Source organism: Tachysurus fulvidraco, chromosome 18 (genome assembly GCF_022655615.1).
Source record: "Tachysurus fulvidraco isolate hzauxx_2018 chromosome 18, HZAU_PFXX_2.0, whole genome shotgun sequence".
Classification (NCBI taxonomy): Eukaryota; Metazoa; Chordata; class Actinopteri; order Siluriformes; family Bagridae; genus Tachysurus; species Tachysurus fulvidraco.
In genome coordinates this window covers 7,907,510-7,925,167 of record NC_062535.1, presented here as the reverse complement: position 1 = coordinate 7,925,167, position 17,658 = coordinate 7,907,510, and the positions used below count along the sequence as shown (strand labels likewise).

Genomic DNA, 17,658 nt, shown 5'->3' with positions numbered 1-17,658 from the left:
TGGAGCACGCGAACGCAGCCAAAACATCCCACCAGGAAGAGACAATGGTAATGGAGCCCAGGCTTTGCGTGCAAATCAGTGAACAAAGTCCAAAGCAAAGACAGCTCGTATGGGCCACTGATTTAATATCTCTTTTCAGCCACATGTGGTGGAAACGATGCTTTTGGAGGAATTTGTGAAAAGACAGCACATTCCTGGAATGTCATCCAAGAGGCCATGAGAAATCAGGAACAGGTGGACGTGAACGTGGAGGTCTCACAAGCTCAGACGGCTGATCCAGGAACCTTTATAGATGTTTATTAATCAGCTGCACATTTAAAAAGTGTATTAGATAAGGTCATTCGAAAAGTATTTTTTTTATTTATTTATGTTTGTTTGTTTAATAAACACTACAAGGTGGAATTCCAGATATCCCATCAAGATAAACTGTATTTCAAGATAAACAGTATTTCAAGATAAACAGTCTTTCAAGATAAACAGTAAGTGGAACTGTTGATTTGTTTTAAGAAAATGGCCAATGCGATTTAGCTGGCTTATCTTATTGTTTGTTTGCATTTTAATTAAAATATATGATTTCTAATATGGTCTGTGCAGTTCAAGGCAAGGATCAAGGACCAGAGTAAATGCTACTGTTACTAAAGGCAGCTTTATACTGTACTGTTTTTTTGGTCTGATTTTGCAAAAAATAAATTAAAAAATGTTTTGTTAAATAATTATTTGGCCATGACTGGAGATTGCCATAATCTGACATCTTCCTGCCGCTGCTTTAATACCATTTTGACTAAAGAGAGCTTATGATAAAGTTCTGGTCATGTCAAAAACATTTAACTTAAATCCTCTGCTTCGTCACTTGTCTTAAAGCCAGTAGAAGAGCAGCACAGGATGATGCGAAATTCACAGGATAACCACAAATAATGCCCTGGCAATGGCATGACTAATTGAATCATTCTAAACTGAAAAATATCCTTATAACCTCAAGCTCAACTGTTTATGGGGCTTTCCTTTATTCTACATTTATCATTAAAGCATCTTCACTGTAGAATCTGACATGAGTTTCACAGTCAATTATAGAACTCAGCCAAGATATTATTCCATCCATCCCACACAGCGTGACATGTAGTAATCGTAAAACGCCACTGTAATTGCAGTCTAAAGCCGACTTAAGAAATAAAGAGTGTGTGCTGTAGATTTAAGCAGCCAAAAGCCCAGATCTGGCTTTTCTATAAAAATCAACCAAACACATTGAGACAGATCTAAACACTTCAAGCCATGGCTCAGTATCAGTTTTAAAATAAACAGATTTCTACATTGCTTTTAGAAGCTACACAACCTTACGGAAATCAAGGCACTGATATACAGTCACTATCCTGCCCTATTTGTTGGTATAAAGATCAAGTAGGATAATATTAACTCATTCATTTTTGTGTTTGCTCATTTTTGTGTTTTATGTTTATTGTTTGTTTGTTTGTTTGTTTGTTTGTTTTGTTTAACACAGAGTTCGTTTAAACGAACATATCCGATATATTCTTCCTTAATAGTCACCCACAGCTCTTACAAGACGTTGTTTAATGAAATGATAAATCCTCTAACCTCCGTAAGGCGTCGAACACATTAAGACTTGTCTCCTCCTCGTCCTCCTCCCCCTCAGCAGCCACTGTTTGTGGTCAGCCATGTGGGTTGGAGCTTACCTAAAACACTACTTGGGTAAGAGGACTCCATAACACAAGACAAACGCCATCAAGAAGTAGAACTGAAGAAGAACACAAAGAAGAAGAAGAAGAAGAAGAAGAAGAAGAAGAAGAAGAAGAAGAAGAGCGATGGACGATCGAGCCTTTCAACTCACCTGAAAGGAAAGGACATGGAAGCTTGTTTTATTTCTTCTTCTTTTTTTTTTTTTTAATTAATGTCTAATTTCAGAAGAGGTAACAGAAACACGAGGACGACGAAGAACATTTATCAGCCTCAGATATCCAATTTTTCTCACATCCACTTGGAGACTCTGACTAGCTGGCGTTCGGATAATATATTTTATTTAATATTATATTATATTCTAAAGTGACAAATATTACATCATTTTAATATATGTATAAAAAATAAGAATAATAAAATGAATACATCGGAGACTAAGTTGGTATTTTGTGCGCTGGTGATGCTGCTGTTATCCTGCACAGAAGCCAAGGACCTGAACATCACGGTTGCGCGGTATGCGCGCGCGCCGCCGCCCATGTGCACCGGACCCACAGAGATTCGGGACGCGTTTAAGTACATAAACGCTGCCGTGTCGTGTGTCGTGTTCGTAGCTGGGCTCGTGGGGAACTCCGCACTACTGCGCATCATCTACGCAAATGAGCGCATGCGCAACGGGCCTAACCTGCTCATCGCGAGCCTGGCGCTTGGTGACCTCGTGCACATCGTAATCGGCATCCCTATTAACGTGTACAAGGTGAGAACAGCACTGATTTCCCTGTGAGATCATTCATCACTAACCACTTACATAATGATGTGCCTTGTTCTTGTTGTCTACAAGATAAGGAAACGTTTATTCATTATTGTTCTTACTGGTTTAAAAAAAAATGCCTCCTTGAATTTGTTAATAACTCTTTAATTATTTATGCCTGAAGATTATATTAAATATTTAAAAAGTGAAGAAAAATAAATACATTAATAATAATAATAATAATAATAATAATAATAATAATAATAATAATAATAATATAGTAATTTATATTCGTTAATTATATTAATTAATACCCAATACTTTGATAATACTACTACTACTACTACTACTACTACTACTACTACTACTAATAATAATAATAATAATAATAATAATAATAATAATAATAATAATAATTAGTTATTGAATTGTATAATTAGTAATATTAAATTATGATTTTTGTATTTCCCTGTTTTTATGTTTCTGAATGTGCCCCAAAAACACGTTTATCAAAATTCATAATTTCATAATTTGTTCAATTAATATAGTTAGTTTTGGAAATTAGATAGAAGTCATCGATTGCAGTACAACAGCCCAGTTGTATCTACCTCATAAAAGCTGAGACTGCAGATAGAATTGCGGGTATTATTAACATTTCACTGTATATGTTATTGACTAATTAAATATCTTTTTTAATTTGTTATATAATATAATGTCAAATCTGATCAAGCAAACTGGAATTGCCTCTTTTAGCTTCTGGCTGAAGACTGGCCTTTTGGTGTTGGAGTCTGCAAACTGGTTCCTTTTGTGCAGAAGGCTTCTGTTGGCATCACAGTCTTGAGTTTGTGTGCATTAAGCATAGACAGGTACAATAATACAAATCATTCACAAATAATTGAGTATTGTTTTATTTTGAGGATGGTTGTGTCATTATTGGCCATTTGTGCATGTGCTGTGTTATAAATGGTTTTTCTGTGTATTAGTTGCATGAATTACTGGAGAATACTGCAGGCATTTTGACATACGGTACCACTATTAGACATGCTGTAGTATTCTCTAGTATATCCTCAGAACTACATGATGAGCAGGATATCGAGTTTGCCGATATGTCAGAGCTACCCAGTAATATATAATAATAATTTTAGTAACACAGAATGAATGAGATCATTTGTATTGCTGTAGTATAAAGCATCAGTGAGTCCAGTCAAACAACCAGTAACCTTAAGCAGACACCCTTATACAGAGCAACTTGCATTCATCTCATATAATTGAAAGGCAAGGGCCCAATAGTGGTAGCTTGGTGGGCCTGGGATTTGAACTCATACCCCTCTAATCTTAACCACTGACCCTTCCTCCCTTTAACTAACAGCCAGTTTGGGCATAGTCTTATCTGTCTGCAGTATTTTGTAATGAACATTCACAGGCTAAACATAAACAACTGAGCAATTTAAATACAGTGATCTTGCCCAGAACAGAGAGTTTCCTAAATATGAGCATGAACAAATGAACATATGTTGTATAAGCAACCTGTGTCCAGTATGTTGCTCAATTGAGCGCAATTCTTTGCGACTCTATTTAACGCACAACACTTTATAAAGATAAAGCACGAAGCAGTCAACGTAATTGTCATGCTGTGCGTACACACTGTGCAGTGTAGCATTTATAAATAAGTTATCACATGGAAAGAAGAATGAGAAATATAAGTACAGGTCAAATGATTATTGTGCAGTGTGAATGTAGTGGTGTACTTTTTTGTAAACATCATCAACCTGTCTCACTTCTTCAAGATACCGTGCGGTAGCATCGTGGAGCCGTATCAAAGGAATCGGAGTGCCCAGGTGCACGACCATTGAGATCATACTGATATGGTTGTTGTCCATCATTCTGGCAGTGCCTGAGATCATTGCCTTTGACATGATCACTATGGATTATAAAGGAGATCACTTGAGGATCTGCCTGCTGCATCCCCTGCAAAAGAGCCAGGTCATGAAGGTCAGCGTGTGTGTGCGTGCGTGCGTGTGCGTGCGTGTGCGTGCGTGTGCGTGCGTGTGCGTGCGTGTGCGTGCGTGTGTGTGCACGCGTGTGTTTTTAATGCACAATAAACTCATTTGATAAACTTTTATTGCACAATTTTACAAATAGTTTCATAGTTCATGATTTTTTTTAGGTCAAATATTATTGCTGTTTTTTTTTTGTTTTTTTTTAGTAACAAGGTGAATTAATTTGACTATAAATTTATATTATGTAAACATAAAAAACGTATCAAATATCCATTTGATGCACATTATTAACATGGTGTTTATCTGTTCTTAGTTTTATAAGTTAGCAAAAGACTGGTGGCTCTTCAGCTTTTACTTCTGCATGCCACTGGCCTGCACCGCCATCTTCTACTCCCTCATGACCTGTGAAATGCTGCGAAGGAAGGACAGCGTGCAGATTGCTCTGAACGATCACTTGAAACACGTTGGTGTCCTCTATAACTGTTCATGAAATCTGAATCTTTGATCCTAATGTCTTAAAGCTTTGAAGGGGAAGTTCGATGCAACAACTCTTGCTTTATGTCTTTGAAAATATTGAGCGAGTTAAAATAAATATTCTTTCTCTTTCCACAGTGTCCTTGTGTGGGCAAAGCATTGTTTAGGCCACTTAATACACATAATAGTGTTACATAATAATAGCCATATGAGATGTCGAATTTTAATCAGGCACTAGCTACGAAAATCTATGATAGAACTGATTCTCTTCTTGATTCAGTGTCAACTGATTCAGTGTTCAGATATATTTGAGAGAGGAATGAAATAGGCACGCTGTTATAAGAAAATAATCACTGACGTGAAGTAATTGATTTCCAATAACAGCATCTCACAGAGTGCTTTATTCTCCTTATACTTTATTAATCAACGTTCACTTCATATACTATTAATCCATTTCTAGTTGCATACAAACAAGCTTGTATTATAGTAGCTTTAAACAGCCATGTTTACTCTACTGAAATTGATAATAAGACTTTTTCATGGTGGAAAATTGAAAGCATGAACATATCAACATTTTTTTTAATGTCATAAAAAAAATTCCTATGAAGTTGTTACTATAGAATAAAAAAATAAAACCTTGCAGCCAAATTTACTATCTGAGCTGCTGTTCCAGAAATTATTTAACACCGTAACAAAATCCAACAGTGGTGTAGTATAATATTACATAAAATAGTATAACGTTAGTATATTATGTGTATAACGTCTCCCAAACTCATTTTTCTGTGTTTTCGCCCCCTCTGATCTCGCCTGCCTGAGCTAATCACGCTCTTTATGTAGCCGATTTTCTTGTGTTTGTGAAGTTTTTTTGGCATATAGCACACTTTGATAAATTGTCAGTTAATGGAGAGAATGGAGTGAGATAGCTTCAAATGATCATCCATTTCCCAGCTCTCTATATACGAGAAAAGCACTGGTTCATTAACTCGTCTCATGCGTCTGTGTGTTTCTCCGCATGCTCCTGTGGGAGCGGGAAGCGCGGGGGAAACGGCAGGAGAAGCGGTTATTATGTTACCCGTTAGCGAGCTGAAAAACATAATCTGCTTTTTCTCAGCATTAGGTCTACTTTTAGTTTAAAGGTACCACAAAAAATTTCTCTGAGGTACAAACTAATTCTCAAAGGGAAACATATTATGATGGAGTCACTCATCTCTGTGCTTGTTTATATGGTGAAAGTTATTTTACTTTGAAAACTTCGGTATCAGAATGTGGTGTTTTCTACCGTAGAGACGTGAGGTGGCCAAGACCGTGTTCTGCTTGGTGTTGGTCTTTGCTCTGTGCTGGTTGCCTCTGCACCTGAGCCGCATTCTCAAGCTCACCCTTTATAATGAGGACGATCCAAACCGCTGTGAGCTTCTGAGGTAAACCACGAATACACACACACACACACACACACACACACACACACACACACACACACACACACCAGTTGATATGATTTGAATTACACTGATTTCCATATAGCAGCCGAGCAGCTCCAGACACACATTTATGAAAAGCCTGGAAAACACTTCCATGAATTGCTTTTTATGCAATAAATCTGGGAAATGTTTGTTCAGATTTTCTTATTGCCAATGAAAAACATGCCTGTAAATCTTTTTATAGAAAAATACACGTATGTATATCAATTATACAGTACGTTTCTCTATTTTATCAAAGTGTGTATGGTGTGTTTTCTCCAGCTTCTTCCTGGTCCTTGATTACATTGGGATCAACATGGCTTCAGTGAACTCATGCATCAACCCTATAGCTTTATATATAGTCAGCAAACGGTTTAAGAGCTGCTTCAAGGTAAGAAAACTCATTACTTTATACATACATCCATGATTCATACCTAGGGGTAACTTATACAAGCCAATCCACCTACTAGCCTTGTTTTAGTGGATAGAATAATCTATTTTCATATAATAGCCTTTCCATTATATGTACACTGAGTAGATACAGTAAGTACACCATATGGCCAAAGGAATGTAGACACCTCACCTACACAGCATATGTGCTTTTTGAACATACCATTTTAGATTAATTTCCTACTGTAACTTCAGGCTTTCCACTTGATTTTGGAGCATAGCTGTGTGGATTTGTATTCACTCAGCTACAAGAACATTGGTGAGATTTAACACTCTTCCTCTTCAGCTTTGTGCAACAGGTTTGTGCCTCTCAGGAAACTATAATGCTACAACATACAAAGACGTTTTATACAATTATTTGGGGGATGTGGTATGTTAGTAGTTGATAAAATAGAATAGAATAGATTAGAATAAATATAGAATAGAATAGAAAAAAATAGAAGCCTTTATTTTGTCACATATACATTACAGCCCACTGAAATTCTTTCCTTATCATATCCTGACTTTGAAAGTTGGTGTCAGAGCAAAGGGTCAGCCATGATACAGCACCCCGATGCCCCTTTTCCACCAAAAATAACCGGGTGCTGGTTCAGAGCTAGTGCTGGTGCTGGTTCAAAGTTGGTTCCACTGGCGAACCTTCTAAGACCCGGTTTGCCTTTCCACCGGCTAGAGAGCATCACAGAGCCGAGTCTGACGTCACTGTATACGTCTCAGGTTACCCAGCGCAGCGACGTTAGCGCAGCAGCGGCAAACACAAACACAACAACAATGGCGGATGTTGCTTTACTGTTAATGCTCATGGCTTTGTGAACCTACATTAGCATCCAAACGCGGCGATTCCAACGTGTACGTGCAGCTCCATGTAATCTGTATAAACGGAGGTTGTAATCGAGAAAGTATATAACGTTATTTTATCATTAACACAGAAACAAATTTAGCCTTAGCATGTAGCTACCTACTATCATGTGTGCTGATAATGTATCATATTGCTGTAAAGTAAAAGTGTATTAAACATTAGTAAACTTTACGTACATTATCAAATGCGTTAACAGTCCCGCCCACAGCCCCTGACGCAAGCGGTTCTTAAGTCTAGACCAGCAATGTTTTGGTGCTACTTAATTACCACTTTTCCTGGTTCAGAGCCGGTGCTTTGGCTGTCGATACAGCACTCAAACTGCCTCGGTGGAAAAGGGGCACTACAGCAGTGAGGGGTTAAGGGCCTTGTTCAAGGACCCAATAGTGGCAGCTTGGCAGTGTTGGGACTTGAACCCCGACTACACATAGGAAGGTTGTGAGTTTAAATCCCAGGCCAACCAATCTGCCAACCTGGCCCCCTGAGCAAGAACCTAAACCCTCAATTGCTCAGTTGTTTAAAATGAGATAAACATATAAATTGCTCTGGATTAGGGCATCTGCCATAGTGCAGTGAATATTTGCTTCCAGCTTTGTGGTGTCAACAAACCTTGGGCCATATGTATAGTGTATGTGTATCAAGTAAGCGATCAAAAAAGTAGGTGACACAATAGATGTTTCAGTGTCCTCTTACTTATCCTTTGTGACAGATCTGTTGTCCAAGTTTTAACTTTTGTTTTATTTTGTTCCCAGTCTTGCTTGTGTTGTTGGTGTTTGCCTCCTGAGGTGTTAGCAGTGGATGAACAGCCGTCCTGCATGAAGCTCAAATCGGCAGAGCGCGGGTCAGAAGCAGCAGCAGCCGAGCCAAAGAATATTATTTGTAATTCACACTTGCTGACTTTGAATCGCTGCTTAGAAGTGTACTCTGTCGTGCCACAGACAGAGCGTGGAATGATTTCGTCTTGTCTAACGGTCAAAGCACATTTATAGAGCTGAGAATAACATTCTCAGCTCTATTTGCATATAAAAATGACAGAATAAAATCTAATTCGTATGGAGTAAATCAAATGAAACACACCATGCTGTTACAATCACCATGATGCTGACTTGCTCTCATGATCCGCCAAAGCGTTCATATACTACAGCTTCTGTCACTGTTTTCTTGAAAGATGGCTTGATAATCCCAAATGAGGATGGAATGATCTTTAGTATTGTCATCTGAACAAATCTTAACAATGTTGATCCCACGCAGGATTCGGTGACTGTGCTGTTATAAATATGTAACAAATGATGTCACAAATGAGTAGTATTTGTAGGTAAAGTGATAGAACATCTTAGGGTGTGCTGTGCTAGAAAAATTATCAACGACAAGCTCGATATAAAGTGGAGCCATGTAAAATTTATTATTCCCCAATAACGCCACATCCCGAAGTGGATTATTTCTCTTATACATTTACATTATGGCATTTAGCAGACAGCCTTATCCAGAGTGACTTACAACTGAGCGTTAAGGGCCTTGCTCAGGGGCCCAGCAGTGGCAGCTTGGTGGACCTGGGGGTTGAACCCATGGTCTTCTGATCAGTAGCCCAACACCTTAACCACTGAGCTACCACATCTCGTATACCACCGCAAACTTGCCAACCATTACACAGCCCTTCCAGGATTTCGGCGCTGTTTAATAATTTTTTTAATTAATTCATTTTATTTCAAAACACTTCATTTATTTTATTCATTCATAGTGAAATTTTATGTTGTGGAATGTTGATGAAAAATGTTTGTATCTATAAGACCTTGTAACAGTATATAAGGTATAGAATGTTACATCGAAACCACGAATCTTTCTGTTGCGATGTCTTTACGGCTTTACAGTTTCTGTCTATTACAAATTATACTTCCGTTATAGTTCTAGTGTAAGTTGTAACTTTACAAATAAAAGCATACTAGTCATTAATGAGGGTGTTGTTATAAACATTGCAGCTAGTGTCATAACTGCTGTTCTACAAAAAAGGTCCTTATTTATAATTAGAAATATAGATATATTTAAATCTACTGACCAATCATATTCAATAAGAGTTATATAATATTCAACCTATAGGTTCCTATAGGACTATTTCTTATATCTTATACATCATCTCATACATTATACATTGCATATTCAAAGCTTTGTGTGTGAAATGTTTCATGTTTCAATATGTTATTATTTAATCTCTTACTTTAGTATCGCATACAGTATGTAAATGAGCCACTATGATATTTTTGTTATTACTTCTTTTTTTTTCAGGAATGTTATGTATTTTGAAGTTTGATATGATATTATATAGGTTATTGGTGTTACTCAGCAATTCTAACTGTCCATCGTGTTTGCTTCGCATCTCTGGGGTTGGTTTGATCTCCTTGTGAGTCAGGGGATTCCTCCGGCTCTGTTTCCTCCCCCAGTCTAAAGACATGAGTTGTTATTGTCTGTTGTGTGTAAACAAGGTTGTGAGTGTGTGTAATTGTGGCCTGCAATGTGTTGACACCATTGGGATTGACTCCAGGCTTTTTTGTATTTGAATTAATTGGAAGCCTTTATTATCGCCATAAATCTATTACAGCACAGTGCAATTCTTTTTTTCGCATATTCCAACTGAGGAGGTTGGGATCGGAGCACAGGGGCAGCTATGATAGAGCGTCTCTGGAGCAGAGATGGTTAAGGGCCCAACAGTGGCAGTTTGGCAGTGCTGGGGCTTGAACCCCTATCCTTACCCACTTAAGCCACCACTGCCCCTGTAACCCTTAAAGGATAAGTGGTACAGAAATTGGATGGATGGATGGATGGATGGATGGATGGATGACTGGCTGTCTGGCTGTTTGGCTGTCTGGCTGGCTGGATGGATGGATGGATGGATGGATGGATGGATGGATGGATGGATGGGATCTTATCTGATCATATATATAAATCTATATAAAATCAAGTGTATATTAAGTATAAACAGGCATTTTGTAACAGCCACACGTGACATATTTGCTATGACACAAAGTTAATTTTATTGTTAGCATGTGGAATACTTTAATCTTTAACCTGTAGCTGGCACTGAATTTGAGTAAAGACATGACAGATCTGGGTCAGACACAAAAGTATCAGCAGGTGGTTCAATGTTGGCAAAGCTCACTTCATCTCTGCTGATGAAAACCGAGCCTGAACCCATACAGCTTCATTTCCGTGTTTACTTCTGGACCAAAATAAACTTTTGTAATTTAGTTTTCCAGCTTTGCAAAGCTGCTTCTGAGGGAATAGTGTAGTGACTGTTTTTTTGTCAAGCGATCAAACTAAACTTTGAAACGATTTCAACATTCTGCCTTTGTTTATATGTATAGAAAGAATTTGAAGCGAGTAGTCTGATGTACAATTGGGTTACGACTAGAATACGCACACATGCAGCCAATTTGGGATTCAACAGAATTGGTTTAACAAAATGGTGTTATCTTTGTCATGTTTTTATTGCCTTTGTCTATTCAGAGGTCACGCGGTTTGCAGAGGAAGCAGTTCACATCATGTGAGAGAGAGAAAGGAAGGACTGAACTGCCACTTCTTATGACTCCTTCGTTTAACTCTCTGGTCACACACAGCACATTAAAGCTGTGAAATCTCACTTGGATACTTTTGTCCTCCCTCAGGGGCTGTGAAATTGGCATCAGTGGTGCTACTGATCAGCAGCAGTCTCCCTTCATGGTCCTTGTCAAATCAGAACGGCCAAAGGCCCTTAAATGACCAAGTAGATTACTTTCCATGGGCATTGCACCACGGTGTAATACATTTACATTTAGGTCCAAAAGTCTAAATTTACTATTAAATAAATGTTTATTTTGTTACATAGAAAATGTTGTGGAATTATATTTCTTCGTTATAAAACATGTAAAATGAAGAAATGCAAAATAAAATCCAAAATTGAGCGTTATTTTGTCTGTTGTTTTGCTTCACTGATCATTCTATTCAACATCAATACATTCAACATATACAAAAAAAAACTTGTTTCAGCCACTGAGATGCAGAAACAATTAATTCTACACTAAAGAAAATGTAAGATGCATGCATGATATATATTTCAATAATTAAATGAGGAAACACAAGCAAAGCTACAGTGTATATCAAGCAGAGGACAATACACGTTGACAATACGCATGCATATTCCAAGGTGTTTAAATGTTCACACAACAAGCCTTTTTTAGACTAAAAGCCTTTTTTTAGTTTTTGATCTCTCACTTTTTGGTTATTAATGGCTGGATTTGCCTGTTTGATTGGCTTTCAGTTACTGTAAGTGTTCATGGAAGACGTAGGACTTTTGTTTGGATTCCACCACTGAGGGAAAGTCAGTTTCAGGAGATTTCTTGCTGTGTAGGTACTACAACGTATCGGTCGTCACTAGACGTAGGTTGCATGAGGGAACATAAACCTCTAGGAGAGTGGTAAAGGAGGACAATGCTGTTCCAGGCAGACACTGAATTTGAATTGGATGTTACAGTACAATGTGAATGATACTAGTTCATGACGTATTGTTCCAGTAATGTGATGTTGATTTAAAAACTTGCACTGTTCAGCTTCTTCTTAATGCTGTGTGTCATTACATTAAGTTAAAAAAAGAAATTAAAGAAAAGAAAAGAAACAAAAGAACGGAAAACGAAAGAAAAGAAAACAAAAAGAAAAGATAAGAAAATAAAAAAGAAAAGAAAAGAAAGGAAAAGAAAGGAAAAGGAAAGAAAAGGAAAGGAAAAGGAAAGGAAAGAAAAAAGAAAAGAACGGAAAAGGAAAGAAAAGAAAAATGTTTATGCACTGAAAGAAAAAAGAAAAGAAAAGAAAACAAAAGGAAAAAAAGGAAAAGACAAAAAAGGTAAAGGAAAGAAAAACACTAATGCGCTAAAAACACTAAGAAAAGAAAGAAAGAAAGAAAGAAAGAAAGAAAGAAAGAAAGAAAGAAAGAAAGAAAGAAAGAAAGAAAGAAAGAAAGAAAGAAAGAAAGGAAAACACTAAAGTGCTAAAAAAAAAAACGAAAAAGAAAAGAAAAGAAAAGGAATTTTTGGTTTGAACCCGAAAACACAAAAACAGATCCAAATATTCTGAGCACTAAATAAATACAAATACAGAAAATAACACCGGATATAAATCAGTCACTGCAGGATGTTGTGTTTTTTTTTCTGTAATTATTATGGAAAAATTTCTCCATTTTTTGGCTGACATCAAAATTTCAAATCTTGCAGAATTTTTGCTGCTTTTTTGCAAAAATCTACGTGAATTGTGAAAATTCAAGCACAAGATTCTTCTTTTAAACTCCTACCAGCGGTTTCTTTGTTTGATGGCCATGCTCACGTTAACAGAAGAGGGCTTTGGGTGAATGAGCGTTGCGATGATGTCACACAATGAGTCTCGGCCCAAATATGTGGAAAATCTAAAAGCAAGCTCCTTTGTTTCCAAGCTTTTTCGAGTTTGCTTGGTTTCATGCGAAATTCTAGAGGAACTGTTACTGTTTATAGAGTATGTCAATTAGGATTCCTTAATTAAATTCCAGTCTTTAATCTTTTCTCATTTGTCATACAGTAATGCCAAAAATGAAATACTACAGTTCAGCTTTAAAGGAGATTTTTGGCGGAGCGTCGAGTGTTGCATTCCCTGCCTCTGAAGAAAACATGAAAATAGTTGGCTTGTTTTTTCAAAAGGGTAGCCAAGATTCCACGCAGGTTAGCTGAAATTTAAGACAAAACAACAACCTAAGAATTTTCACCCACGTTCCCTCTCTCTCCACACTCACGTTCTCTATCATTGTATCCTACACTTTAAAATATTTACTGTAGGATTTATTCCCACAAATTTACACTAAGATTTATTCAGATTCTTCCTGTTACTTTTACAGTCTATTACTGTATGACCCCAGTCATATAAAGCAAATTCTGGAAGATAAATACTTATAAATGTAATTAAAGTATAAAATAAAGCATGATGCATTACATTGGAGAAGAAGGCTAACACTCTTCAGTTCAATTTCTCTTCAGCCTTCGGTTCAATTTAATTCAATACAGAGCTTTGTTTGGCACTTTAAACAATGTCACAAAGCAGCTTTACAGAAATATATACATTTTATATAATATATTATAAGGGGGGCCATGGTGGCTTAGTGTTTACACCTCCAGTGGCCTCACACCTCCAGGGTTGGGGGTTCGATTCCCGCCTCCGCCTTGTGTGTGTGGAGTTTGCATGTTCTCCCCGTGCCTCGGGGGTTTCCTCTGGGTACTCCGGTTTCCTCCCCCGGTCCAAAGACATGCATGGTAGGTTGATTGGCATCTCTTGAAAAAAATGTCCGTAGTGTGTGTGTGTGTGTGTGAGTGTGTGTGTGTGTGTGCCCTGCGATGGGTTGGCACTCCGTCCAGGGTGTATCCTGCCTTGATGCCCGATGACGCCTGAGATAGGCACTGGCTCCCCGTGACCCGAGAAGTTAGTAATATAATATATAATATATTTAAACTTATAAAATTCTGTGGATAGTGGTGGCTCAAGCAGTAAAGGCTCTGGTTTGTTGATCAGCAGATCAGGGTCCAAGCTGCCACTGTTGGGCCCTTGAGCAAGGCCCTTAACCCTCACTGCTGTACCATAGCTGACCCTGTGCTCAGACCCCGACTTCCAACTTTGGGATATGCAAAGAAAGAATTTCACTGAGCTATAATGTGACAAAATAAAGGCCTCTATTCTTCTTCTTCTTCTTCTTCTTCTTCTTCTTCTTCTTATTATTATTATTATTATTATTATTATTATTATTATAATAATAATAATAATAATAATAATAATAATAATAATAATAATAATAATAATAATAATAATAATAATAATAATTAACAAGCTAGAAGCAAAGCAAGGATGATTTGAGGAAGGAAACTTGAAAGGAACCAGATCTCATCTTCATCTATGTGACATCGGATAATGCAATTATAAATAATTTCTCTTCTAAATCTGTGTGTGATATTGTCAAAAAGGAACTTATAAGCTTCAAGTTTTAACGTAAAATCTATTATATCAAACTGATGTTATTATCTGTTCAACGATGGAGACTTGAATGCAAACTGTTCTTAGCCTAACACTAATCCAAGGATGATGATTCACAGCCATTTTTATGGTTTCTATCTGGTTCCATCTACAATAAACTGATGGTGATGTTCATGCTTTATATATGGGGGTGTCCTTTTGTAGCAGGGAATGATTTTGACGGAAGGGGTCAAAATCACTGGTGTCTCAGTCAGGAGTAGCTTGAGAGAGACAGAGAGAGAGAGAGAGAGAGAGAGAGAGAGAGAGAGAGAGAGAGAGAGAGAGAGAGAGAGAGAGAGAGAGAGAGAGAGAGAAAGCGAGAGAGAGAGAGGGTGGAGTGAAAGAAGACAGATTACCAGCCACTCCACTATCTACAAACCTGAGTAAACGACTGTCTGATCTGTCACTCAAAACCTCAGCTACAGAGCCATCACAACCACCAACCATTCTCTCATGGCATTCTCTGATTCATGTCAAGGTTTTGCTAGCATATAACCAGATCACCCGTTCCTCAGGGTCATTCTCACCCATGGCGAGAATGTGAGATGTGTTTCTGCTCTAAATCCATATACAGATCGAATTGTTTTTCATTTAATCATGTAAAATAATAAACCAGTCTTCTGCTGTAAAACAAATACTGAACACGTTTGTGCTGCCCATTGGCTTAGTGGTTTAAATGTTCATAACACACATGTTTAGCATAGTTGTAGGGGTGAATCCCACCCTTTTCAGGGGTTTCCTCTTGGCACACCGCTTTCCTCCCCCCAGATGCCTATGGACTAAGACATGCCTAAGACATGCCTATAGTGTGGGAATGGGAGTGCGGGGGTGTGTGAGATCGTGTCCTACGAAGGCTTGGCACCATGACCAGCATGTCCCTCACTTAGAGTCCCCTGGGATAAACTCCAGGCTTTCTGGAACCCTACAGCCACATTGTCCCTTTGTAGATAAGACTGAAAGTCTTTGTGCTCGTATGAGACTATGACTAGGGAGGACCAGTGAAAAATCATGTCATCTACCTGTTTTAGAGTTTAAAATCAGTAAGACCATAAACTGTAAATGTCATTACAATGGAATACATGGTCATGTTTTCATTTCTGTAAAAAAAATAAATAAAAAAACTTCCAAAACAGAATCTATCTGAAAAGGAGAAAGAAGCAGAAATTCCCTGAGGACACATCATGGTGTAATATGTTTTATCTTCTCAAAATGATTGCTTTACAGAGTTTACCTCTGTTAAAGAAAGTTCAGCAAACGGTTCAACTTGCACTAATATTTGCAGAAGGGGAGTAAAAATGGGTTCGCACATACTTCTGGGTTAGCCGTTCAAACATTTGGGAGAAAAAGAAAAAAAAATGCTGAAATAATGAAAAGCTCTGTGGTGGGAAAGAGAAAGAGAGCCAGAGAAAGGTTTGAGGAACCTGAGGAATTGGATGTGCACTCACTATCTCTGCTTGCCAGATGAAAGAGTAGAAAGAAGAGAAATGGCATTCTCTCATTTGTTATTCCTTTTTTTTTTTTTTTTTAAATCCGTAAACATATATAGATAAGCCAGGTTGTTGGTTATTATAATTCAGCTTTGAAAATAAGTCTAGTTTGGGGTAAAACAGATCAGACATTTTGACTGCATTTTCAATGAAATTATTTTTAGTTGTGTTTCTAATGTCATATACCGGAGACTGCAAAGTGCTCAGGGCACAGAGAAAGGGCTCTGAGATCAATTTCATTTTATTAAAATATCTTTAAAGGTGAAAAGGCAGTAGCTCCCCGAGGACCTGAGGACGGAAGCAATAAGAATTTCTGCAGTAGGTCTGGTCTTAATAGAAAAAAAAGAAATAAAAAAAATGTCATTTAAAATAAAATAATAATAATAAAACAAATTTAAATTTTTTTTTTAAATTAACTTTTAAAAAAAATGTAAATGTTAATTCTCTAAAAAAAAAATAACAACAGTAAAGGGATGTACTGCACTGTATTAGTACAGTATATTTGATAGAAATGATGAAGATTAGCATCATCTGTAAGATTTCTCAGATAAATAAATGCTTAAAGCAACAAAAACAATCTCAACAGCTTCGACATGAACACAAAAATATTTTAAGATTATGAAGGTTGTGGCAGAGGATGTTACACACACACACACACACACACACACACACACACACACACACACACACACACACACACACACAAAGAAAAACCCAACAACAACAACAATATTTTAAAAGAATGATGAGCAGCTATGGGTTATCTGGGATAATTGGAATCAGGTGGGAAAACTACAAATGATAAATAGGCCCTGCTTTTCTTGTGACAGCTCTCATGCATAATATGCAACAAATAAATATATTATTTCTGCATAAATAACGTGAGTTCTCCACTGATACAGGTCTGCATTTTATTTTTTTTCCCTTCTGTCAGGAAAAAAAAGGTGTTAGACGACAGATTGTGAGAGACAGACAGACTCAAACCGTTTACAGATGGATGGAAAAGGATCAAATCAAAACAAGCTTCTGGATTTTTTTTCTTTCTTTCTTTTTTTTTTTTTTTTTTGGTATATTGGCTTGATTTACACACATGGCAAACGAGTTCTATTCATCCGCTTCATCGGCAGCTACCCAGGGCTACAGTAAATGAAAAATTAAATCATTTCAGAATGACGATACACTAAGCCTTTAAAATGAGGATTTTAATGTCTCTTGGCTTCTGGTCAGCCAGTCCAGAAGAGACCGAAGGTGAAACTGACGCAGATGTGAGATCCTTTTTTGTTACGGTTTCAAGACAAAGGCCAAGAAGGAAAGGGTTTGCAAGCATGCCATCATTAAAGGTGCTGAAAACATTTCAACACATATTCCTTCAGAACGAGAGCGATGACGACAAGTGCGAAAGGTTTCGACATCAAGGATGGTATAACGAGTTTTGCCTCTGTTTGGGTGATAT

The 17,658-nt window shown here is 37.4% G+C and overlaps 1 protein-coding gene across 1 annotated transcript; it reads left to right on the top strand.

Annotated features, from left to right (window-relative positions):
• Nucleotides 1-1,683: 1,683 nt before the first annotated feature.
• ednrba (endothelin receptor Ba) lies at nt 1,684-10,473 on the top strand. Its single transcript, XM_027156459.2, has 7 exons — nt 1,684-2,443; nt 3,191-3,303; nt 4,225-4,429; nt 4,751-4,900; nt 6,196-6,329; nt 6,651-6,759; nt 8,424-10,473. The coding sequence occupies exons 1-7, from the start codon at nt 2,108-2,110 to the stop codon at nt 8,658-8,660; spliced, it is 1,284 nt and encodes a 427-aa protein (XP_027012260.1). The 5' UTR covers nt 1,684-2,107; the 3' UTR covers nt 8,661-10,473.
• The last annotated feature ends 7,185 nt before the right edge of the window (nt 10,474-17,658 follow it).